Source organism: Canis lupus, chromosome 5, assembly GCF_003254725.2.
Source record: "Canis lupus dingo isolate Sandy chromosome 5, ASM325472v2, whole genome shotgun sequence".
Taxonomy (NCBI): domain Eukaryota; kingdom Metazoa; phylum Chordata; class Mammalia; order Carnivora; family Canidae; genus Canis; species Canis lupus.
Genome location: NC_064247.1, coordinates 61612227 through 61637925, shown reverse-complemented (window position 1 = coordinate 61637925; position 25699 = coordinate 61612227). Strand labels below are relative to the sequence as shown.

The following is a 25699-nucleotide window of genomic DNA, read 5'->3' as shown; positions in this document are numbered from 1 at the left end:
GTTTGTTCACTTTACTTTTATTATTATATTTTAATTTATTATTTATTTTTTAAAAAAGATTTTATTTATTCATGAGAGACAGAGAGAGACAGAGAGACAGGGACACAGGCAGAGGAAGAAGCAGGCTCCACATAGGGAGCCTGATGTGGGACTCGATCCCGGGACCCCGGGACCACGCCCTGGGCCAAAGTGGGCGCCAAACCACTGAACTACCCAGGGATCCCCTATTAACGTATTTTTAGAGAGTGAGCGCATGAGTGAGAGTGAGAGTGGGGTAGGGGGTATGGAGGGGCAGAGAGACAGGGAGAGCTTCTTGAAGCAGACTCCATGCTTAGAGCTTGGAACCCAATGTGATGCTCGATCCCAGGACCCGTGAGGTCATGACCTGAGCTGAAATCAAGAGTCAGAAGCTCAACTGACTGAGCCATTCTGGCGCCCCCCGGGTTAAAACCCACTTATGTGTGTGTACACACTGACTTAAATTCTGTTAAAGTGCCCACACAGATGCAGCTTCAACATGTACAGAATCCAGAGTGTGAGCTCCCAGCCTGAAGCAAACACACGGGAAAGCGCAGCCAACACGAACTGCCCTGCTGCTGGTCTCTTCCATCAACCACACAGCAGTTCAGAAGGAATGGAGCTTCAGAGCTGTACCAAACTGCCCCACATAATCACTGCTGTGCTTGTCAAGCATCAAAGATCTCTCCTACAACACACGTTTAAAAAAAACTTTCACTTTCTGAGGGGCATCTGGGGAGCTCAGTTGGCTCAGGTCATGATCTCATGGATCTTGGGATCAAGCCTCTCACAGGGCTCCCCTACCCCTCTGTGCCTGCCCTCTCTCTCTCAAATAAATAAATAAAATCTTAAAAAAGAAAAAAGCTTTCACATTCTGGGTTTAAGACAAGGACAAATCTATAGAGAAAGATGTCTCAAACTCAAAGAATGGATGCACTGTCTCAGAGATCATGTTGACAGTAATAGCTATGATGACACCGTAGTATCTCACGTTGAAAAGAAGCTAATACTAGTTCTCTAACACACAACTCTGGCACCACAAAACTATTTTATATTTATGATGCCAGAAAGAGCTTCTGTGGAATCCCAGTGCAGGGTAACTGTGAACCCTGGCCCTTGTTTCAGTGACATTAGGCAACTACTCCATGGATGGGGCTCTGGGGTGGGATTCAAGCATTCCAATCCCTGCTCTCTACATACAGGGCACAGGGTGAGTCCTTGACCCCATTAGGACTCCCTCTGCTTCAGCGTCCTTGTCTGCAAAATGAGGATTCCAACAATGCTTCTCTCTAAGGTGGTTGTGAGCATGAACAATTCATGGAAAGTGCCTGGAACAGCCTCTCATAGAGCCATGTACACTGATAAACACCTAGCTATTTTTACTTCCTGGTGTTATTGGTTTGCTACAGAAAGGTGAAAACGATGTGATGAGGATAACATGTACAGTGTCGGCTTCAGGACCTTGTCCCATGTTTTAATTCTGAAATTCTGTTGCTGCCAGTTACACACTTTGTGAAGTATAGGTTTGCTGTATGGAATCTGAATGAGTGCTTCTGATACTGAATTTTATGGACTAGGCACTGAAATGAGTGTTAACAATATACACGGTGCTGCTGGGAGGGCTTGATGAGATAAGGAATTTGAAAACATAGCAAGAGCTCAGATGCTGTGACAAGGCAAACACAAAGTGCTGCTGAGAAAACCAGTGCTGATCTGTGCACCTTGCAATGCATTTTATCATGATGATAAAAAAATCCATATTCAGGGCAAAGGTTTATTGACATAGTACAAAAACGTCTCAAGTTCCACATGTACCCAGTTTGTTTTTACTTAAAAAAGATAACTGACTGAAAATATTAATAAGCATTAAAAACAAGTAAATTCATATAATTAATTATAAATTCAGTTGAAACAAAATTTCAGTTTAGATTAAATTTACCTTGTGAATTATAATGAAGTTTTTCTTAATTACCAAACAACTCCATTCACAGAGCATTCTGTTTTTCATAAATCCTGACCTCTTACCCAAGGAAATGCAGCCTTTTGGGTAACATTTATGTAAACATGGAAACCTATAATATATATTTTTATTACCAATTTCTGTAGTTATTAATATAAAAAGTTAATATGGGGGATCCCTGGGTGGCTCAGCAGTTTAGCGCCTGCCTTTGGCCCAGGGCGTGATGATCCTGATGTCCTGGGATTGAGTCCTGTATCAGGCTCCCTGCATGGAGCCTGCTTCTCCCTCTGTGCCTCTGCCTCTCTCCCAACCTGTGTCTCTCATGAATAAATAAATAAAATCTTAAAAAAAAAGTTAATAAACTTTAAACAACAAAGTGTAAAAGTGGGTACAGCCCCCTTGTGGGGCAGCAGTGTCACTGCTCAGCCTCCTCTCCCCCCTCCAGCAGTGCGAGCATCATGGTGCAAAATCTCTAAATATGCCTAGTCTACTTATCACCATAGGAAAGTCATCAACAATATTACAGATCTGCCTACAACAAGCACCAGTTTCATATGAAGTCTGGTATAATACGCACTTTTTAGTACATATAAACTGTGTACTAAGGCAATGAGATCAGCAAATTCAAACAAATATCCAGAAAGAATGAAAAAGAGGTGCTTCTGTGACTGGAGAGCGTAAGGTATAAAATGTGCTGCATGAAGCAGAATGACCTCTGACAGCCACACATTATTTCTGATTCATATAAATTAAAATTTTTGCCCCTACAGAAGGTCGTGATGACTCCACTGATGGACAATATCTGAGCTGGTTAGTTTTTTAAAATTTGATTTTTCACCAGTGGCAAAAATACTGCGCCACTTAACCAACATGACAAGGGCTTCAGAAATCACCCAGCGATCAGGGTGGAGTAGATTATGAGAGCTCCTGAGTTACCACATTGGAATATTTGCATGGAACAGCTCAGCATCTGAAAATGGCTCTGACACACAGAATTACCTTCCAGGAAAATGTACTTTAGAAAGGAGATCCAAGCTATGGGAGTTGAGAATCAGGACCCAACAGTCATCATGGATAAAAAGGACAAGTCTCCTAATTATTATCAGGATGTATTTTTATAGAAAGGTTTAAAACTTGAAAGGAGGAAGTGTATTTTCTTAAAACAAACAAAACAACAACAAAAAGAAAAATCAGCCTGTTACATAAAGATAAAACGTTACTGCTCCTTTACTTGCTTCTATTCCTCTTTCTGGTCTGCGTGGGTCATCTGTCATTCCAAGTCTGGGCAGGAATTACTGACTTCTCTAAAGAACAGGGAGCTAACTTATCAAGTAAACAATCCACTCACTTCCTAGAAGATACAATGAAGGCTGGCCAGTGCAGTGCACTGATCTCTGGCCAAGCCTGTACCCCTGCGAAGATGAGGATGGCTGTGCTCTTGTGGACACCCACTGTTACCGTGCAGCCCGTCTTAGCACTTAACAGATCTCCAGCAAAAATGGCCAGACCTCTTGTGTGTAAATTGATTGGAAAGAAAGAGTTAACTGTTGGTTTTGGTGAGGCAACATTTAAACACCAAGGCATAAAAGAACAATAATTATTTTTTACATAACTTCTGAAACTTTTTACAATCATTATTTTAAAAACAAAAACATTAGAAAGGGGAATATCACTGATTAAGCGAAGAGCTCTTTCTGTTTTAACATCACACATCCAAAAGCTAACTTCAACTCTCCAAGGAATAAGCTCATGGTAAATAGATTGATTATTAGGATAAGACTTTGGGAATTTCCGTTGAAGGTGGAAAATTAAAAGAAAAGGCGTCTACAAGAACAAAGCTCAAAATCCAACCCTAACAACTAGGTATTTCCAGTACCGATGGGTGGTATTTGTTACTACTGGTAAATACCAAAGAGACTTGTGTTGTGGGCAAATGAGAATGTTTCATCTGAGCCATGGAGAGAAGCTGTACCAAGCTGTACAAGAACCAGATGAAAGTACTACATTTATGGGAACCATTTAGGTAGGATGTCCTCAAGGTCTCTCATGGGGAAAATGATTTCTGTAACAACAGAACGAAATAAAGGAAGCCAAGGTTTGGGGCTATTTCTGGCTATACCTCTGGCTACCACTGTTTTCGGGTGCCATCTGTGTACACAGTTCTCTAGAGGCCATCCAATCTCAGAGGACAGCGGAATCAGAACCTGACAGCTTCAGTGCACCAGGAACAGATATAAAAGACTGTATATACGATATCCGCTTCAGAAAAATGATGCTGATTAAAAAAATCAAGAAGGGAAAACCATAACATTCTGTGACAACTTCATGGTCACTTGGAGTCAGGGGTTTAAAGAGATGCACAAAGAGGTCTGGTTGTCCAGGGGGTCCCGGCAAGTGTGTCTCCACAGTCCCTCAACTGCTGTTCGCTGCTGGAGTGTGACCACAGGATTCTGCGAAGACACGGACGGATTCCTTGCTTTCACAAGTGACACAGTCCTCCAAGAAAGAACAAAAGCAGACAGCATGATGTACCATCATCTGAAAAGTTTTAAAATCCATAATACGCTGGCCAAACACCTTATTTCTAGTCCCCAATTTATTCAATTCACATCTAAGAAGAGCTTATGTGACAGTTCATTCCTTATCATTAGAAGGAATAGGATAATTGTTTACACACTTTTGCTTACATTACTTTGGGGCTCATTCATACACTCTTCTCAAAACCCACAAAATAGTATTTTGAGAATGAAAATGCTTAAAATGAGTAATGGGCTCAGCTCCCGCTTTTCAGCAATGCCATCTGTACCAGCCTTAAGTTCCAGGAACTCGTTCTGTTCTTTAAAAATGAGGGTGGGGAGGATTCCAGCACATATTTATTTCAGAAGCCTTAATATCACACTGTTCTGAACACCTAGTTTACTTCTCTTGCTAGAGTTCTTAACTTCACATCATCACATCCCACATTCACATCTTGACTCCTGAGGGAATAAAGGGCTCATTACTGGTACAACTGTCACAACCATTCCACAGAGCCACCATGAGGACCACTGGCAAATCAAAGCTCCATTGCCCAGGCCGTTCGCATATGATCTTATTGAGAAGATCTCATAACAGCAAAAGACCACCTGGGTCTCACGGAAAATCCTGCATGAACACTTCCTCTAGTATGAATCTTACTCCATTCACACACAAATTGAGTATCTGAAATGCAAATCTCTTAGTCCCCTCCTCCCCTCAATCATATATCAAAGCAGGTGCCCTGCAACATTCCAACCAATAAATACGCTCTCAGTCAAAAAGACCTGTGGTCAAAATGAGAGGGACTGTGCAACCATATATAAATTATTTAATATCTATACATGTTACTTTGGTGTTTGTAGGTAAAGTAGGGAGACTAACACCTACGGTGGAAATATCTGTAAGGACTGTATTTTCAGTGGGATCAGTGGGAAGTGTATGAAGTGCCTCGGGCACCACCTGGCCCAGAAAAACATCCACACTGGATAGCTGCTGTCACTGTGCTTACCTGGATGTCTATTCCTTGAGGGACAGTCTGGCTCTGAATCCAGGAGTGCACAGTGGCCAGCTCCTGCCTCTGCCCACGTGAGAACCAGGGCTGCTGCCCCTGCATGCTGGCCAGCTTCTCCAGGTCCTCTCTCAGTACAGCCTCTGTAACTCTGGGGACAAACAAGCAACCTCAGTCCTGTATAAGGCACTTTTTGGGTTTGCCATATATTTTATATCTCTTGCTAATATACAATGTGCATGTTAAATAACAGAATCCACACTTTGTCAGGTCGGTGAAGCCAGAACATTTTTTTCTGGTGCAAAGCATCTGTGCAGTGCTTGAAGGACGCTGACAGAAGAAACAGATTCCCCTCAGCTCCTCTCTCTTTTTAGAATGGGAAAAACCAAGGGACAAAAAGAAAAGTTCTGGCACTTGTGTGCTATCTTGTGAAGGGCTGCTTTTCTTTGTTTTCTGGTCTCATGATGCACAGCATGCTGGTTGAGCATGGGTCTGAGTGTGTGTGTGGTACAGTCACTATAGCCACTGTTCTAGGATCATTCATCACTTGACCTCGAATGAATGTGAAAATATATTTCTCTAAAAGCATGTATAAAAGACGTAATTTAAAAGTCACTTTGTATTAAACAACATACTTAAACTATAAAAAAAAACTCATATAAAAGTAGGTCTTCTAAAGTGCTTTCTTACCTCTCAGGTACCTGATATGTCATCAGAATGCACTCAGGTGTTTGTTTTATTATTCTCCACATAGACTCTTCAGCTAAACCGGGAAATGTTTCTTTTCCCTGTACACCTTGAAACTGCTGCCCATTTGAGGTGATTTCAGAAGAATAATCACTACTAGCAAGGTATATACTGCTGTCACTGCTTCCTATCAAAGATCAACAATAGTTACAGGTTAGGAGAAACCTGTTAGGGGTCAATTTGCCAAATTTATTCTTCAAAGACTCTGGCAACCAGCTGACAGTCTTTGTTGCCACCCAGCCCAGCCAAGCCCTGGGTGACCCCACTTCCCAATTTTTCTATCTTCTCCTCCATCTTCCCTAGATCTCCCTCTCACTCTTCCCAACCTGTCCACACTAAAGTCCATGCCTCACTTTTTCATCATTAGCAACTATTTCATTGCAGCTCCAACTCCCAAATCACTAACATCTCAGCTTTACTTGTTCATCTGCTTGTTCAAGTGTACCAACTACGAAGCTCAAACAGTGCCTCAGCCTTTCAGCTCAGAGCCCAGAGTCCATCACTCAGTAACACACTTTGCAATACCTGAGATTTCTTTTTCCCTCTTTCACAACTATTCAAATGTCAATTCTCATAAAGCCAACTGTCAATTCTGTTCTTATGTAAATCCAAATAGCCAAAGATATGGAGAAAAGTCATATATAATAAGGCACATTGGTTCATCATCAGCAAAAGGATCATCCAAATGCTGCGTAATTCTGTGACAATCTCTAGCCAGCACACCAGCCTGTCCCAGCAAGCACTACTTTCTACTTTTCTGATCCCTCACTCTCATCTATTAGAAATGGAATTCATTATCTTGATACTAAATGTAAGTTTACTCATATCTACACTCTCTCCTCACCTCTTCCTGTTACAATAGAGAAGCCATCCATTCATCCTAAGGCCCATCCCTTTATGGCTGCTTTGAATGAGCCTTGCAGATCATTCCTTTCCTATCTTGCATTTAACCTTTCTAGATCCTTCTAATCAACTCTGAAACAATAGAACAAACAAAAACTCCAAAAGTACCTAATTTTTTAAAAAGTATACGGGCAGATATAAAAGATGTTTTTCCTCATTAAAAAATATTTAAAATTTAAAAAATTCCCTAAAAGGTAATTGTTTAAAGCAACTATAACAGTAATTTTATTGTGGGGTTTATAATACATGTAGAAATAATATTTTTTGTAAGCAAAAATAACACAGAATATGAAGGGGAAATGGAAGTACTCTTTTAAGGTTCTTAGACATAAAGTGATATAATACATATAACGTTTGAAGGTTAACTGTGATAGGTAAAAGATGAACTTGTAAATCCTAGAGCATTGACTAAAAAAGAAAAACAAAGAGAGGTACAGCTGAGAAACCATCAATGGAGAGAAAATAAAATAATTAGAAATACATAATTATCAAAAAAGGAAGAAGGGAGGAGAAAAAAAAGAGAAGATGAGACAAACATAAAATATATAGCAAGATGGAAGATTTTATTTAAACTTGACCATATAAATAATCACACTAAATGTAAATGGTCTAAGTATTCCAATTAAAAGGCAGAGGCTGTGATATGAATTTAAAAAATATCAATATCCAATCATATGCTGGTTATCAAAAACCAATTTTAAATATACAGATAAGTTAAAAGTAAAAAAAGGAAAAATATGCCAGATAAACACTAACCAAAATAAAGCTGGAGTGGATACACTGATACATAAATAGATATAAAGCAAAGTACTTTCCACTATAAAGAGTTCAATTAATCAAAAGGCCTAACAATCTTAAATGTGTATGCACCTAATAAAAGAGTATCAAAATATATGAAGCAAAGATTGAAATTACAGTGGGATGATGTAATGTCTCAGTAAACCATAAAACAGAAAATCAGAATGTAGAAGATTAGATCAACATTATTAGCCAACTTGATGTGATTTACATTATAGAAGAAACTACTCAACAATAGCAGAACACACATGCTTTTTAAGTACACATGAAACTTTTATCAAAATAGACCAAATTCTGGACCATTAAACAAGAGTCAGTACATTTTTAAAAAAATATAATGTTTTCTGACTATAAGTTAGAAGCCAGTAAGATATCTGAGAAAATCTGAAATTAAAAACATTTTTAATAACCTATGGCCAACAAAGAAAATACAAAGGAAATTATATTTTGGACTGAATGAAAATGAAAATACTCATGTCAGAATTTCAGTAATGTAGTAAAGTAGTGCTTAGAAGAAATTAAAAGCATCAACTGTATATATTTAGAAAAGAAAAAACAAAAAAAAAGAAAAGAAAAAACAATCTCAAAACAATGCTCTGAACTTAAGAAATTAGAAAAGAGCAAATAAAATTCAAAGTGAAAAGAATAAAGATTAGAGTAGAATTGGATGATACAGAACCAGAAAGCAATAGGAAAAACACTCAATGAAATCAAACGTTACTTCTCTGAAAAATTATAAAATTGGCACCTATCCAGCCAGAATGATCAGGAAAAAATTAGTATCAGTAATAAGAGAGAAGATGTTACTACAGATTCTACAGACCTTAAAAGAATAAGGGAATATTATAAGCAATTTTGTGCCAATATATTCAACAACTTAGATGAAATGGAGAAACTCCTTGAAAGATATAAATCACCAAACATCACTCAAAAAGAAATAGATGACCTAAGTAGTTCATATCTACAAAAGAAATTGAATTTGTTGCCAAAAGCCTTCTCACAAAGAAAACTTCAGGCCCAGAGAGCTACTACACTGGTGACTTCTACCAAACATATAAAGACAGAATATTATTTCATTATAAATTCTTCCAGAAAACAGAAGAGAAGAGAATATTTCCCAACTTATTTTTTAGGCCAGCATCACCCTGGTACTAAAATCAGGTAGAGATATTACAAGAAACGAAAACAAAGGGCCAATACTTGCTATAATAGTGTGATAATCCCTAACAAAATCTTAGGAAAGAAAATCCAGCAATATAAAAAGGGTAAAATAGCATGACCAAATACAAGGTTTGTTTAATGTCTGAAAATTAATGTAATTCACTGTATTAACAGAATAAGGGAAAAGAACCATATGGTTACCTTGATAGATGCAGAAAAATAATCTCAGCAAATTAGCAGAAAAGAATTCCTCAATTGTACTGATAAAAGGCATTTATTAAGACCTACATTTAACATCACATTTAATGGTGAAATTCTGTCTGCTTTCCCCCTAAGACTGCTAAAAAGACAAGAGTATCAGTCTCACCACTTTTGTTCAACATTAGGGGTCGTAACCATTCCAATAAGGGAAGACAAATAAAGACATGCAGATCAGAAAAGAAGTAAACTATATTTGCAAACAAGATTGTCTACATTGAAAAGTCCTACAGAACCTACAAAAGAGCTACTAAAACTAATAAATGAGTTTAGTAAGATAGAATATACATTCAAAATAAAAATTCAATTAGATTTCTATATGCCAACAACAAATACTAGGAAACTGAAATTTTATAATGCCATTTACATACAATAACATAACAAAATGAAATCCTTAGGGATAAATATAGCAAAATATGTGTAAGACTGGTACAGAAAACTACCAAATGCTGCTGAGAAAGATTAAAGACCTACATAAATAGAGAAATACATCATACTTGTAGATCAGAGGACTCAATACTATTAGGATGATAATTTTTCCCAAATTGGTCTATTGATTCAACATGATGTCAATAAAAATCCCAGCAGGACTTTTTGTAAAAACAAACTGATTCTACAATTTATATGGACAAAGGACCTGTAATATCCAAAAATTTTTTGAAAATAAGAATAAAGTTGGAAGAGTTTACTTCCTTAGATTTTAAAACTTATCTGAAAGCTACATTACTCAGGCACCTGGGTGGCTTAGTTGGTGAGTATCTGCTGCCTTTGATTCGGGTAATGATCCTGGGGTCCTGGGATTAAGTTCCACATCAGGCTCTTCACAGGGAGCCTGCTTCTCCCTCTGCCTATGTCTCTGCTTCTCTGTGTCTCTCATGAATAAATAGATAAAATATCTTTAAAAAATTTAAAAAGCTACATTATTCAAAAGAATATGGTATTACCCTAAAGCTAGCCATAAAGATAAGTAAAACATAAAAGAGAGCCTACAAAGAGATTCAACATATATGGCTAATTTATTTTCAACAAAGGTGCCAAGATAATTCAATGGGGAAAAGACTAATCTTTTCAACAAATGGGACAGGAACAACTAGAGATCCATATGCAAAGAAAGTGTATCAATCCTTACCTCACACCACATATAAAAATTAACTAAAAATGGATCACAGATCTAGCTACAAAAGAATATTAAAAAAGGGGTGCCAGGGTAGCTCAGCGGGTTGAACACTGAACTCCTGGTGTTGGCTCAGGTTGTGACTTCGGGATTGTGGGCTCAAGCCCCACACTGGGCTCTGTGCTCAGTACAGAGTCTGCTTGTCCCTCTCCCTCTTTTCCTCCCCTTGTGTTCTCTCTTAAATAAATAAAACCTTAAAAAAAAGATTGTTAAAAAAGATACAAAAGGAGCACCTGAGTGACTCAATCAGTTAAGTGTCTGATTCTTGATTTTGGCTCAGGTCATGATCTCAGGGTTGTGAGACTGAGCCACAGATTTGGGATTCTCTCTCTCTCCATCTCTCTGTGCCCCAACCCCCATTCGTTTGCGCATGTGCACTCTCACTAAAAAAAAAATAAATAAAAATAAAAAATAAAAAACAAGATACCACAAAGGAATCACTTGTGCTAAGTCCTATGTCAGCAAACCAAGACTTAGCACCGTTAACCTAACTGCAGTTTCATCTTCCCAGGAATGTAACTTTTAATCAGTCAACATGGAATTACCTGGTCAGGACTAATGATATAATCCACCTGATAAACCCCTTCCATTTCCCTTAGGACTGTGACTTTGCCTGAAATGCATTCTTTACTAGTAACTTCCTTTTTCTGCCCCCTAACTGCCAAAAATAACCCCCAAACCAAAATCAAAACCAAAAAAACCCTTCCATTTTGTAGAGCCCTTCAGAATTCCTCTCTATTGCTGGATGGGATATTGCTCAATTCATAAATCATTGAGCAAAGTCAATGTGATCTTTACATATATTCAGTTAAACATTTGTTTTTTAACAAGATAAGCCTATTAAACTTCAAAAGGAAATAGAAGACCATCAGTGACAAAAAAGAAGAGCATTACATAATATTAAGGGGATCAATCCAACAAGAATCTATAACAATTGCAAATATCTATGTACTGACAGTAATATAATAATATTGGGAAACTTTAACACCCCATTACATCAAAGGACAGATCAGACAGGAGACAATGGCTTGGGAAAACACATTAGACCACACAGGACTTATATAAATATTCATATTTATTTAGCTATTAGTTACTTAATGTTCCATCCAAAAGCAGCAGAATACACATTATTTTCAGGTGCATATGGAATATTCTCCGGGATAGATCACATGTTGGCCCACAAAACAAGTCTCAATAAGCTTTAAAAGACTGAAATCATATCAAACATCTTTTCTGACAATAATATAAAACTAGAAATTAATTATAAGGAAGAAACTGGAAAAAACACAAATACACAGAGGCCAAACAACTTGCTACTAAACAGCCAATTGATCAAGTCAAAGAAGAAAAAAACACATGGAGACAAGTGAAAATGTAAACATAATGGACTAACGAGAAGCAGCAAAAGCAGTTCTAAAAGGGGAGTTTATAGCAATAAGGGTCTACCTCAAGAAACAAGAAAAATCTCAAAATAATATAACTTTAACACCTGAAAGATACAGATAAAGAGCAAACAAAGCCCAAAGTTAGTAGGAAGAAGGAAATACAGATGAAAGTGGAAATAAGTGAAAGGAAGACTGAAAAAAAACAGAGAAAAAGATCAATGAAACCACAAAGTGATTCTTCAAAAAGAAAAAAAAAAAAAACAAATCGATAAAACTAGCCACACTCATCAAGAAAAAAGAGAGGACTAAAATAAATAAAATCATAAATAAGAGAAGTAACAACTGACACCACAGAAATGCAGAAGATTAAAAGAGACTACTATAATAAATTATATGCCAGTAAGTCAGACAACCTGAAAGAAATGGATAAATTCCTAACAACATATATTCTTCTAAAAACAAAATCAGGATGAAATAAAAATCTGAATAGACTGATTACTTGTAATGAAATTGAATCAGTAATCAAAAAACTGTCAACCAACAAAAGCTCAGAACCAGATGGCTTCACAGGTGAATTCTACCAAATATTCATTAAAAAAAAAATTTAAGTCCTATTTATTTAAGTAATCTCTACACCCAGCGTGGGGCTTGAACTTATGACCTTGAGATCAAGAGTCACATGCTCCACTGACAGAGCCAACCAGGTGCCCCTAATTCCACCCAACATTTAAAAAAAATATTTATTTATTTATTTATTCATGAGAGACACAAGAGAGAGGTAGAGACACAGGCAGAGGGAGAAGCAGGCTCTTTGCAGGGAGTCTGATATGGGACTTGATCCCAGGACCGGGATTACACCCTAAGCTGAAGGCAGATGATCAACTGCTGAGCCACCCAGGCATCCCTCTACCAAACATTTTAAGAAGAGTTAATACCTATTCTTCTCAAACTATTGCAAAAAATAAAATAAGAAGAAAAGCTTCCAAATTCATTCTATGAGGATAGTATTACCTTGATACCAAATCCAAAGACACTACAAAACAGAAAAACTACAGGTCCATACCCCTGATGAACACAGATGCAAAAATCCTCAACAAAATATTAGCAAACTGAATTCAACAACACGTTAAAAGGATCATTCAGCAGGACAGAGTGGGATTTATTCCAGGAATGCAAGGATGGTTCAATATCTGCAAATCAATCAATGTGATACACCACATTAACAAAATGAAGGATAAAAACCACATAAGCCTTCTCAATTAATTGCAGAAAAAGGATTTGGCACAATTCAGCATCAATTCATGATAAAAACTCTCAACAAAGTGGGTTTAGAGGGAACACACCTCAATATAATAAAGGCCATAAACCCACAGCTAACATGCTCAATGGTGAAAAACTGAAAGCTTTCACTCTAAGATCAAAAACAAGAAAAAGATACCTATTCTGACCACTTTTCAACATAGTACTGGAAATCCTAGCTTCAGCAATCAGACAAGAAAAGGAAATCAAAGGCATCCAAATTAGTAAGGAAGAAGTAAAACTTCACTGTTTGCAAATGCCACGATACTATATATAGAAAACTTTAAAGACTACCAAAAGCCTATTAGAACAAATCAATTCAGTAAAGTCGTGAGATACAAAATTAATCTAGAGAAATCTGTTCTATTCTTACACTAATAATGAAGTAGCAGAAAGAAAAGTTAAGAAAATAATCCCACTGGGGTGCCTGGGTGGCTCAGTCAGTTGAGCATCTGCCTTTGGCTCAGGTGGTGATTTCAGGGTTCTGGGATCCAGCCTGGTGTCGGGCTCCCTGCTCAGTGGGGAGTCTGCTTGTGCCTCTCCCTCGGCCCCTGCTCATACACTCTCTCTCAAATAGATTAATAAAATCTTTAAAAAAGAAAATAATCACATTTATATAACTACAGCACGAAAATATTTAGAAATAAACTTAACCAGAGATTAAAGGCCTCTAAAAACTACAAGACCCTGATGAGAGAAACTGAAGACATAAACGAATGCAAAGATATACCATGTTCATAGATGGGAAGAATTAATAGTTAAAATGTCCATATTACCAAAAGCAATCCATAGATCCAATGCAGGAGCTACCAAAATATCAAAAGTTTTTTTTCATAGAACTAGAACATATAATACTCAAATCTGTATGGAACCACAAAAGACTCCAAATACCCAAAGCAAATTTAAAATAAAGAACAACACTTGAGGTATCACGATCCCAAATTTCAAGATATACCACAAAACTACAGTAATCAAAACAGTATAGTACTGACACATAGACCAATGGAACAGTATAGAGTCCAGAAATAAATCCATGTTTGTATGGTCAATTACTCTATGACAAAGGAGGCATGAATATACAATGGGGAAAAGACAGTCTCTTCAATAAATGGTGTTGGGAAAACTGGACAGCTACACGGCAAAAGGATGAAATTGGACCACTTTCTTATACTACATGTCAAAAGAAACTCAAAATTGATTAAAGACCTAAATCTGAGACGTGAAACCATAAAACTTCTAAAAGCAAACATAGGCGGTAATCTCTTGGACACTGGCTTTAGCAACATATGAAATGATATGTCTGAGGACACCTGGGTGGCTCAGTGGTTGAGCGTCTGTCTGCCTCTGGCTCAGGGTGTGATCCTGGGGTCTGGGATCGAGTCCCACATTAGGTTTCCTGCAAGGAGCCTGCTTCTCCCTCTGCCTATGTCTCTGCCTCTCTCCTCTGTCTCTCATGAATAAATAAATAAATCTTAAGAAAAAATAAATGATGTCTGCTCATGCAAAGGAAACAGAAGCAATAATAAACTATTGGGACCACATCAAAATAAAGTTTGTGTACAACAAAGGAGGCCATCAAAAAATGAAAAGGAAAACTACTGAATGCAAGAAAATATTTGCAAATAATATATTTGATAAAGGGCTACTATCCAAAATATATAAAGAACTCCTACAACTCAACACCAAAAAAAAAAAAAAAAAAAAAAAAATCTGATTAAAAAAATGGGAAGAAGACCTGAACAGACATTTTTCTAAGGAAGACATACAGATGGCCAACAAACACAGAAAAGATGCTTAACATCACTCACCATCAGGGAAATGCAAATCAAAACCACAATGAGATGGTACCTCACACCTGTCAGAATGGCTAGAATCAATGACACAAGAAACAACAGGTACTGACAAGGATGTGGAGAAAAAGGGAATCCTTGTGTACTATTGCTAGAAATGTAAACTGGTACAACCACTGGGGAAAAAGTTCCTCAAAAAAATTAAAAATAGAATGACCATATGATCCAATATTGGATGTTGGATATTTATATTAAAAACAAACAAAAACGCTAGCAGTGCCTCAGTGGCTCAGTTGACTAAGTGTCTACCTTTTGGCTCAGGTCATGATCCCAGATTCTGGGATCCAGCCTCATGTTGGGCTCCCTCTCCCTCTGCTCCTGTGTGCTTATTCTCTCTCAGATAAATGGATAAAATCTCTTCAAAAAACCACCAAAACACTAATTTGAAAAGATATATGCACCTCCATGTTCACAGCATCATTATTTACAATAATCAAGATATGGAAGTAATCTAAGTGTCCATCAATAGATGAAAGGATAAAGAAGAGGTAGTTTATATATAACAGAATATTACACAGCCATAAAAAATGAAATCTTGCCATTTGTGACAATGTGGATAGAGCTAGAGAGTATAATGCTGAGCAAAATAAGTCAATCAGAGAGAAGTATCCTATGATTTCACTCGTGGAATTTAAGAAACAAAAGAAACGAACAAAGAGAGACAAACCAAGAAACAAACTCTTAACTACAGGGAACAAACTGATGGTCACCAAAGGGGAGCTGGGTGGGGGGATGAAGGAACTAGGCGATGGGGATTAAGAGTATACTTGCTGTGATGAGCACCGTGTGTTATACAAAAGTGTTAAATCACTATATTCCACACCTGAAACTAATATAATACTGTATGTTAACTCTACTTAAAATAAAAACCTTAAAAAAATATGAGATGTGTGTGCATGCATGTGTGCACGCGTGCGCACACACACCAGAGTATTACTCAGCCTTAAAAAAAGAAGAGATCCTGTTATCTGTGACAGCATAGAGGACCTACAGGGTATTATGCTAAGTGAAATGAGTCAGACAGAGCAAGACAAATACCATATGATTTCACTCACATGCAGAATCTAAAAAACAAAAGAACAAAGCAACCAGAAACAGACTCATAAATACAAAGAATTAGTGGTTTCTGGAGGGGCAGGGGTTGGGGGATACGCAAAAACTTCCAATTATAAACAAGTCACGGAGATGAAAAGTACTGCACTGGGAATATAGTCAATGATATTGTAATACTGTTGTATGGTGACAGATGGTAACTATACTTATCACGGTGAGCACCTTATCACCTAGAACTGTTGAATCACTATGTTGCACGCTGGAAACTAATATAACATTGTATACAAACAAGACTTTACTAATAAAAGTAAAATAAATAAAGTTAACTATACACTTACCGCACAACCTAGCAATCTCATTCCTAGGTATTTACTGACTAGAAATGGAAACACATGTCCACCAAAAGACTCAGACTCAAATGTTCATAGTGGCATTATTCATTATAGCTCCAAACTGGAAGCAACTGAATAGTCATCAACTGGTGAATGGATCTCCATACAATTTAATTCTACTCAGTAATAAGGACCAAGCTACTGATACACACCAATAAGAATGAATCTCAGCAGCACTGTGTTAACTGAGAGAATTCTAATACAAAAAATTACATACTGGACAAATTAATTAATATTACAGAAAAATTAAAACTAGTGTTAGAAAGTGATAAAATTAGTGATAGAAAGCAAATCAGTGCTTGCCAGTAGCTGGAGCATCAGGGCAGAAATGGATTATAAAGGATCACAGAAGAAATTTTCCAGATGATGGAAATGCTCTATAAGATAACTGTGATGCTGGTAACATTAATGTATATATTTGTCAGAATTCTTATTTTGTATACCAAATCTGGTAAATTCTGTTGTATGTAAATATACACCAAGGAGGCTTTCAAAAAAAAGAAAAAAATACTTCCACACCAGTGCCAAAACCAAATGGCCTATCACACAGTGATTTCTTGGCCACAGAGTGTGAAGAATTCCTTATTTTGATCCACTACCTGATGCTGTAGAACCCGCTCCAGATGGAGACTCCTCAGGAAGTAATGCCATGGACAGTTCACTGGCAGTAAAAGGATTCTTCTTACTCCCACTTCTCCCTAAGACACCCTGCAGGAAGTAAGGACACAAAAACAGATTTTAACAACCTGAGCATCATATGATACAATAACTGGTGGATCTTTGATGCCACATATTAAACAGAATAAACTGGATAAACTGCATACATAAGGGATATGTCAAACAGTTTAGCCTGTCCCCAAGAATGCAGTTTTGACCTTTCTGTGTAATACTAAAGATACTGCTGGTTTTTGAGCACCTACTACACACCAGGTACCATACGGTTATATTTTGTTGTTGTTGAGTCATTCCAAAAATATATACTGAATGTTTTTGTATGTTTTAAGCACTATTCCCAAAACTAGGAATATAATAGTGAACAAAACAAAGTTACAGCTATTTTGAGCTTATATTGCATGGGAAGAAGGACTATAGGAATATTACTTCATATACTCCTCAGAAAAAGCCATCGAAGATTAATCTCTTCATTTTTCACATAAGGAACAAATAAGGAAGGCTGACTAACTTGGTTCAGCAAACAGGCTGAACAAGGGACAGAGCCTTTGAACACGTGTATTATTCTACAGCCTGGTTTTGCTCACTGGAATATACCACCTTGCACTACCCTTCAAGCAAGTGCCCTAATATCAGCCTTTCAAATTTGAGCATATTTTCTTGACTTGGAACATCAGATTTTGAATATTTGTCAAAAAAGGGTATTATGCCTTAAAGGGAAAACTGAAGAAAAACTATATAGATTCACACTTGTCTTGAATCCTATACCTAAATATAGTAATATCATATTGCAAAGTTCAACTGGATAAATACATCTGAGAATTTTTTTTTTTTTAGGTAAAGAGATGAAAAATTAAAGGAAAATGACCAAGCCATTTTTGGGCTTAAAAAGGTGCGTACTTTACTGCCCACTTTACTGAGAAGTAATGACCAGAAGTGGCTCTTCCTCCCTCTGTACATACCTACTGGCCCTCAACCATGCCTGCAAGAGTGCACTCACTCAATTCAGGTCCTATGAGTATGGTTTACTCCTGTCTTACCAAACCATAATCCAAGTTGTAAGAAAGAAAATACATTTTATAGGCAATGGATATGTTATGTTTAATAACTAGATACTAAATTTTTAAAAATGATTTTCTTTTTTTGTTTTACAGAGAGAGAGCATGTGTGTATGAGCTGGGGGAGCGGCAGAGAGAATCTCAAGCCGATCCATGCCCAGTGCAGAGCCTGACATGGGGTTTGATCTTGACTCTGAGATCATGACCTGAGCTGAAATCATGAGTTGGATGCTTAACCGACTCAGTCATCCAGGTGCCCCTGGATATCAAATTTTAAAGGTGGGGAACCCAGTGCACACAGAAAATGTGAAAGATAGTACTTTGGGGAGAAAACCCCACAAAGCAAGAAACCAGGACATAATAAATTCTTTAATTCTTGCTTTTACAATGGAGCCAGATAGAGACCGTGCATATTTCTGGAAAACAGAGCTGTATCAGCTCCAGCTGTGATGTCCATTACCCGCTAAGTCTTCAGTGTTCAGCCCTAGTGCAAGAACCTTAATTTTAATGAGGACCCACATTTATGTTCTCGCTCATGTGCTGGAGATTAGTGTCACTTCCATATTTAACTTCTGGTAAATATCCCCTCTCACCTGATCTGACGATTCACAGGATCTGAGCATGTCTTCCTGCAGTAAGTTGAGCTGTAGAGGTGAGCTGCTCCTCGAGTTAATGCAGTGGTGCTCTCCATGTGGCATCTCCCATCTTCCCTCCGCCTGCCTTTGGCTGAGGACTGAGGACAGCTGCTCCAGGTGTGGAGCCACCGCTGATACGAAGGGTGGTGTTCCAGAAGAGCCTGCTGCTCCCAGGAATGCATAAGGACAGAATGATGGTGACAACAGGGGACAGCCAGTGGGGTCAGGCAGGAAAATGGTCATCACAGTATCTGAGGAAGGAGAAGGGAGAGCAGGAAAAGAGTGCAGGCCATTCAGTAAAGGTGGCTTAAGCAGATAATCGAGTGTGGTCAGTGATGCTCCAGGCTCTCTTTGGACAGAGGGCAGGGCTGGGATCCGGAGGGCCGGGACGAAGTAGGGAGCCAGGCTTGGAACCATCATGGCAGCTGGGAATGACAGGCCAGGGGCCTGCAGACAGGAGGAGAGGGCAGGGCCCCAGGGCTGCCTGGACTCGCTCTCCCCTCCAAAGTGGGGACAGAAGGTGTCCTGAGTGCCTCTGCTGTCCGACAGCACCGGCAGCTTCTTCTGCTTGCTCTTCCCCTTCTTGCAGCCAGTGGATCGGGTCTGCTTGCCAGCACAATCTCCTGAAAGCATACAGAGGGAGGCATATTGTGGAAAACTAAAACCAAAAAAGATGACAGAATGCCACTTACAGGTAAATCTAAGTAGATTAGGAAGGAAGAAACACTTGTCAACAGTAACTATGTCCACTAACACTGCTACTGAAAACATGAACAAGATCCTGGATAAAAGCTGTTGCTATAAAATAAACTTATTTAGTATCTCTCAATCACTTTCTTATAAAATCAGCTTCTCAGATCCAGTATCTAAGAAAGATCCCACATAACAAATTGCTTTGAGTTTATGTCAGCATCTCTCAGTTTCTTAAAAGCAAATCCCCAACTCTTTACTCCATATCTCCCAGTATTTACTTACACTATTTATAAAAACTGATAAGTGAAATAGTTTTTAAAATGTAATCACCTTGAACATACAAATGTTTAGCTCTGCTTCTGCTTTCTTGCTGAAGACAGGATCTGTAGGGCGATAAGAAGATCTTTTCCCGTAATTTATCAACATAGTTCTGTTCCTCCTTCTGGGTGTGGGCTGACAGGACAGCCTTTGTGAGCCCTATGTGTTTAAATTCCTCTGACATCAGTGGAGCTGGGCTTGTGCTCAGGGTCCAGGGCTCACACACTGGGGCAGCATCCTCTGTTGGAGTCACTTCTGCTGAGGTAGAAGGGGACAGACTTCATTGTAATTGCTACCAATGATTTGCATTTATTTCTTTTCACTAATTTAACTGATTTTCAATAAATTCTTACAACCATTATTACATCAACTGGAAAATAAAAAACTTCAAGCTAGCAAATAAATTGGTATTTTTTTCTTTCTTTATACTCTTTGTATACCCGTTATATACATTTTAGAGAGTTGTAATACTCAGTGTGCATATACATATTTATTAAAATCTTATTGCAAATATTTTATCCTAGATTCTTCAAAAATTTTATCTTTGAATTAATTTTACAAATTGGTAATAAAATTCATGTGGTTCAAAAATCAACAATGAAAAGGCAGGCAGTAAATTCTCCCCACTCCTACTATGTGCCTAGTTCTTTATTTTCTCCTATTTCCTTATCTACAGTCCCGTTTCTTTATGCACCTATAAATAGGCATGAATACAGATTTTTACCCCAGAGGCATGTAATAAGTACACTATCTACAGCATATTTTTTCATTTAATGATATCCTTTTTACCAGCACAGCAACCACTATCTTATACTTTTTACATATCACAGCCTTCCATTTTATGTGGATACCATAATTTATTAAGAGTCTACAGACAGACTTTGAGTTGCTTCTGAACATTACTTCTCCCCAGTACAAAAGATTTCATGGTGGACATGGTGGCAGGCTCCCCCCCCCCCCTCTGTGCAGTATCCAGGCAGCGTGGGTGTGCCTGGCCCCACTCCACTTCCAGAAGTAGGCTCTGATTCCTCTAAATCAACACAGCACAGCTGAGATGGAGTAATAGAAACTGGATTTACCTTCCTGCCTGAACCAACTAAGAAAATGGACCAAACATATGAACCAGTAAGTTCCAAGACACCGAACATCAGTGAACGAAGGAGAGTGACCCCTGGGGAGGGAAGACAAATGAGGTGAGCCCTAGGGCTGTCCCAGCCTACTGCCTTGAGAGTTTCTGAGGTGCAGGGTGGGGAAACAAGGTGGAGCCTGTGAGCCCCCAGAGCTGAAGAGGCAGAGCTGAGAGTCTGGTTGGTGGCTAGAGTTTTCAGGGAAGAGTACCAGGGAGGACAGCTGCATAGAGTGGGCTCCACACAGCCAGAGAACGTTCTGGTGTACACACCAGTGCATCATGGGGGATGCTAAAGAGAACATCCTCCAAGCTGCTGGAGAGAAGCTGGGCTGCAAACAAATCAAGGATGGCAGTGGATTTCTCATCAGAAACAGTGCACTGAGAAGATGGCAGAGCAACATCTCTAAAGTACTGAAAGATGAGACTGCCACCCAGAATTCTATCCTCTGCCAAAATACCTTTACAACATGAAGGTTGTTGTAAAGGTATGTGTAGTCCAGACACACAAAACCAGAAAGGCTTCACCACCAGTTGATCTATACGACAAGAAAAAGTCAAGGAACTCATGCAGGGAGAAGGAGAATGATCCCGATGAGTCTACATGATGAAATGAAAGCACTGGAAGAGGTAACTACATAGTAACTAGCTGAAAAGATAACCACTACCTACATGAGAAGAACAGTATAGGGTATGATTTACAATATATGTAGAAGGAAAACATAAGCCGACAGACAAAGGCCAGAAGGAGGAGGCAGAAATACCCTATTGTTGGTTTTTCACACAATATATGAAGTGGTATAATATTTCCAAATGGTGGAATGTGGAAAATTAAACATGTATACCATGAGCCCCCCAAAGCACCCACGAAAATAAAGACCACTCTAAATACTAACATACCCAGGTTAAAAGTAAAAAGGTTGAAAAGACAAAACAAGCTAGTACCAATTAAAAAAAATGCTGAAGTGAATATATTAATACAAAACAAAGTATATTTCAGAGCAGAGAATATATGAGGGAAAAAGATCATTTCCCAAGGCAAAAATGGCTGCTTCATCAAGAGGACATGACAATTCTAAACACTTATGCACAAAACAGGAGTACTTTCAAAATGCATGAAGAAAAAACCAGTAACACTGGTTTTAGAAACAGACAAATCCACAATTATGGTCAGAGATTTCAGTTCTCCTCCTGAAGCAGAACAAGTACTGAGAAAACTATTAAGGAGTGACAGGACCTGAACAAAAGTATCAAACACCTTGACCTGGTTTACACCGAGAACATTCAAACCTACAGCAGCAGAGTAAACAGTCCTTCCTTCTAGTACACACAGAATAGTCATCCACAGAGACCATATCACAGACTGTAAAACTCTGGTTCTTGACAAATAGAGAATTTGAGTTCTGTATTTTCTCTTACCATGATGGGATTAAATTAGAAATCAGTAACAGAAAGAGCTGTGGAAAAGCCCAAATATGTGGTACTGGACTAATGTGTGATGATGAACACAGAGACATGTGACCATGAATGATTTCAAAGGAGATAGCTAGGGGACAGAAGTCAGTATTGGAACACGATGTAAAGGGCACCGTCCATCAAAAAGCGTGGGATGCAGCTAAAGGTAAAAAGAAAATTTGTAGTAAAATCTATTAGGAAAGAAAAATGTCTGAAATCAACTACCTCAGCTTCCATGTTGAAAAACTCTTCAGAGAAGAGCAAGATAAAATCAAAGCAAGCCAAAGAGGAAATAACAAAGACCAGAGCAGAAGTCAGTGATGTAGAAAACAGGAACACAATGCACAAAGCCAGTGCAAGCATAAGCCGGTGCTTTGAAAAGACCAAGCAAACTGACCAAACTCCAGTCAGACTGATGAGGAGAAAGAGAGGAGACAGACAGAAGGTGCTAACCTCAGAATGCTGCCAACTCAGAAAGAAAAGGGAGTGTCATTAGAGATTGTACAAGGGTCAAGGGGAGAATAAAGGAGTGTCATGAACACTTTTATTCCAATAAACAAATAACAAAATAACATAAACATAAACAACATAAACAAAATACACCAATTCTTTGAAAGACACAAAGTTCACTCAACAAGCAGAAAACCTGAACAGCCCTGTATCTATGAGAGAAACCGAATCTGTAGTTAAACACTTAGCCAGGAAAACTCTAACCCAAGATGGCTTCACTGGTTCCTAATTGAATGATTTTCAATTTGAGACATGTTACAACCCAACATAGTTTATATCTCAATGAACGTACCATATACGCTTGAGAAGAATGCATATTCTTCTCAACACGTATTATGATTGCTGTGTCTCCTTGATGAACTGTTTGCCACCCAAAGCATCTCTGAGAAGACCCTATCTTCAAGTCTGAATCACTACTGGCATGCCACCTTTCTTATGCTTATCGTTTGCATTGTGCCTCTTTCTCCATTTGTTCTCAATCCATTTGTGGATTTATATTTAAACTGTACTTCTCAGGCAGTATATGGATGGGTCTTGATTTTTTAATCTGTTCTGACAATTCCTGCCTTTTAATGGAGTGAATATAATTGGGTTTAGAGTGATTATTATTAATCTGACATGTTGCCTCTGGTAGTGGCAGCTGTTGTTCTCTTCCTCCCTTTCTGCTCTTCTTTTGGATTATTGGTGTTTATTATGATTATTTTTTGTGTGTGTGAGAGAGAGTTTGTGTTGCTCAAGTGGTGGTGGTGGTGGGGGAGGGAAATAGACAGAGAGAGCACATACCCATACCAGCACAGAGCTCAATCCTATGACCCTGAGATTATGACCTGAGCCCAAACCAAGAGTTAGATGCTTAATCAAGATTCAGATGCTTAATCTACAGCCACCCAGATGCCCTAGGATTATTTGAGTGTTTCTTAAAATCACATTTTATCTCCTGGCTTTATTTCACACTCCATTTTGACCCTACTACAGATTTAAAAATGTGTTAATGGAAATGGTTTCTGAAGATTAGTTACTAATGTCTGATTCCCTACTCTGCCATTCATCTGCTATGTGACTTTGGGCACATAAGGATTAAGGAACTTAATCTGTTTGTACCTTAACTGCTCCATGACTGGCAGGGAAATGCGTTTGTGATCATGGTCCTCAGATCCAACTCATTGGAGGAGTTATAGTGTAAGCTGCAGAAATATAGGCTTTCCAGAAAACAAAAGACACATAGATACTCTACAGATCCCTTGATTCTGTTTCCTGTCCTTGGAATAAAGACATGGCCCCACACAGGCTGAGACTGGTTTAAGATCAGGAGAAACAACTATTATAAATATTCCCTTAAATGAAAGCTCAGAGACTTCAGTATGAAATCCTTCAAAATGGTAATATATACCAGAGTACAAAAAGTTCAGTGGCATAATAAAAAAAATCTTTCCCCATTGGATGAGACCCACCTTGTGTGGGCTGTGTCGCTGGCAGCTGTATGTCCATATTGGAATCAAAAGTGTTAAGAAAAGATACGCTAAAAAAATATGCATCTACTCCTTCCTGAGAAACTAGTTCAGCTATGATAAAACTCTATTTTCAGTTCATTAAAAACATAATCTTAAAAAAAAACACATAATCTAATCTCCCAATGGCTGTGTCTCTGGTATCTTCCCATCAACGCCCAGCCTGCCTGTCAATAATATACTATATAATACTCTCCATCTCCCAGGGTCAGTGTGAGAATTAAATGAGTTAATTCCCATGAATGACTAAGGACAGAGGGTGGCACAGAGTAAGAGCTCAATACATGTTTACAAATATGCCACTGATGCCCAGCAAAGAGAAATAAGAGCCCCCAAACCAGATTTAATACCTTTGTCCCCAGTTCTTTTCCACCAAATTACAAATTACAAGGACAAAAATCAAAGGATAGGAATCAGTAAAAAGGAACAAAAGGAGGATATTAGAATAATTTACCAGATATATACTGTTAAAAGGAAGGGAGTTTTAAACACACTCTCTTCATTGTCATCAGGCCAATACAAAAATCTGGACATATATACCGTCAATCTAGTCACAGCCACAGTCAAAGCTTGACAAGGACACCTTCTTTCAAGGGCAGCAACAAAGTGTCTTAATACAGCCCCCAAAAAAGACTTCATTAGTGACAGTTAATGCTAACTTTGCTATGTTATCAAGTACTATGTTACCAGGTATCATTCTAAGTGCTTCCTACACTTCGGCTGATGTATCAACAAATGACAATGACTTAGAAATACAGTCCAAACTATATAATCGATACAAACATGGTGGTTTTTCCAAAAATGTTTTCACTGAAATCAAAGAAAGGAAAATGTAATTATAATTTAGAAGTCATTGCTAAGTAACTGTATGAAGGACTTCTGTTTCTCATAGTAGTGTGTCTCATGCCCAGCGTATGTTAGAGCAGAAGGTAAACGTGGCACCTGACTCTGGTGGTGGAGCAAGAACCATGGTGCTGCTGTAGCTGCACTGGCTCATGCCAGAGCCCAGGCTCAGCGCCGCTGGGGCCAGGGTCCTTGGAGTGCCTTCTGTAGCATGTGTGGACTGCCAGGCAGTCGGTATCTCCAAGTTAGCTATGGCCGGAAGCTGAGACACAGCTGGGGGCACAAGAGACATTGACAATGAAAAGAAAAATCTCCAAAGAAATTTATGTTAAAGACCCAGTTTGCAGATGTTAGAAG

At 38.4% G+C, this 25699-nt stretch overlaps 1 protein-coding gene across 11 annotated transcripts in view; it reads right to left on the bottom strand.

Annotated features, from left to right (window-relative positions):
* Positions 1-1778: 1778 nt before the first annotated feature.
* The window catches only part of PER3 (period circadian regulator 3), a 55099-nt gene continuing 31178 nt past the window's right edge, over positions 1779-25699 (bottom strand). For 8 of the 11 annotated variants that reach the window (XM_025427279.3, XM_025427278.3, XM_035716665.2 and 5 more), the window contains 7 exons: positions 25442-25615; positions 19913-20155; positions 18848-19512; positions 17124-17232; positions 6195-6378; positions 5505-5655; positions 1779-4474 (listed from right to left, as the gene is read on the bottom strand). In XM_025427279.3, the coding sequence (XP_025283064.3) occupies positions 4391-4474; positions 5505-5655; positions 6195-6378; positions 17124-17232; positions 18848-19512; positions 19913-20155; positions 25442-25615 (1610 nt within the window). In that variant the 3' untranslated portion in view covers positions 1779-4390. Of the gene's footprint in view, positions 4475-5504; positions 5656-6194; positions 6379-17123; positions 17233-18847; positions 19513-19912; positions 20159-25441; positions 25616-25699 lie in introns of those variants that run through there. The other 3 variants (XM_025427281.3, XM_025427282.3, XM_049110557.1) reach the window with 3 other exon arrangements.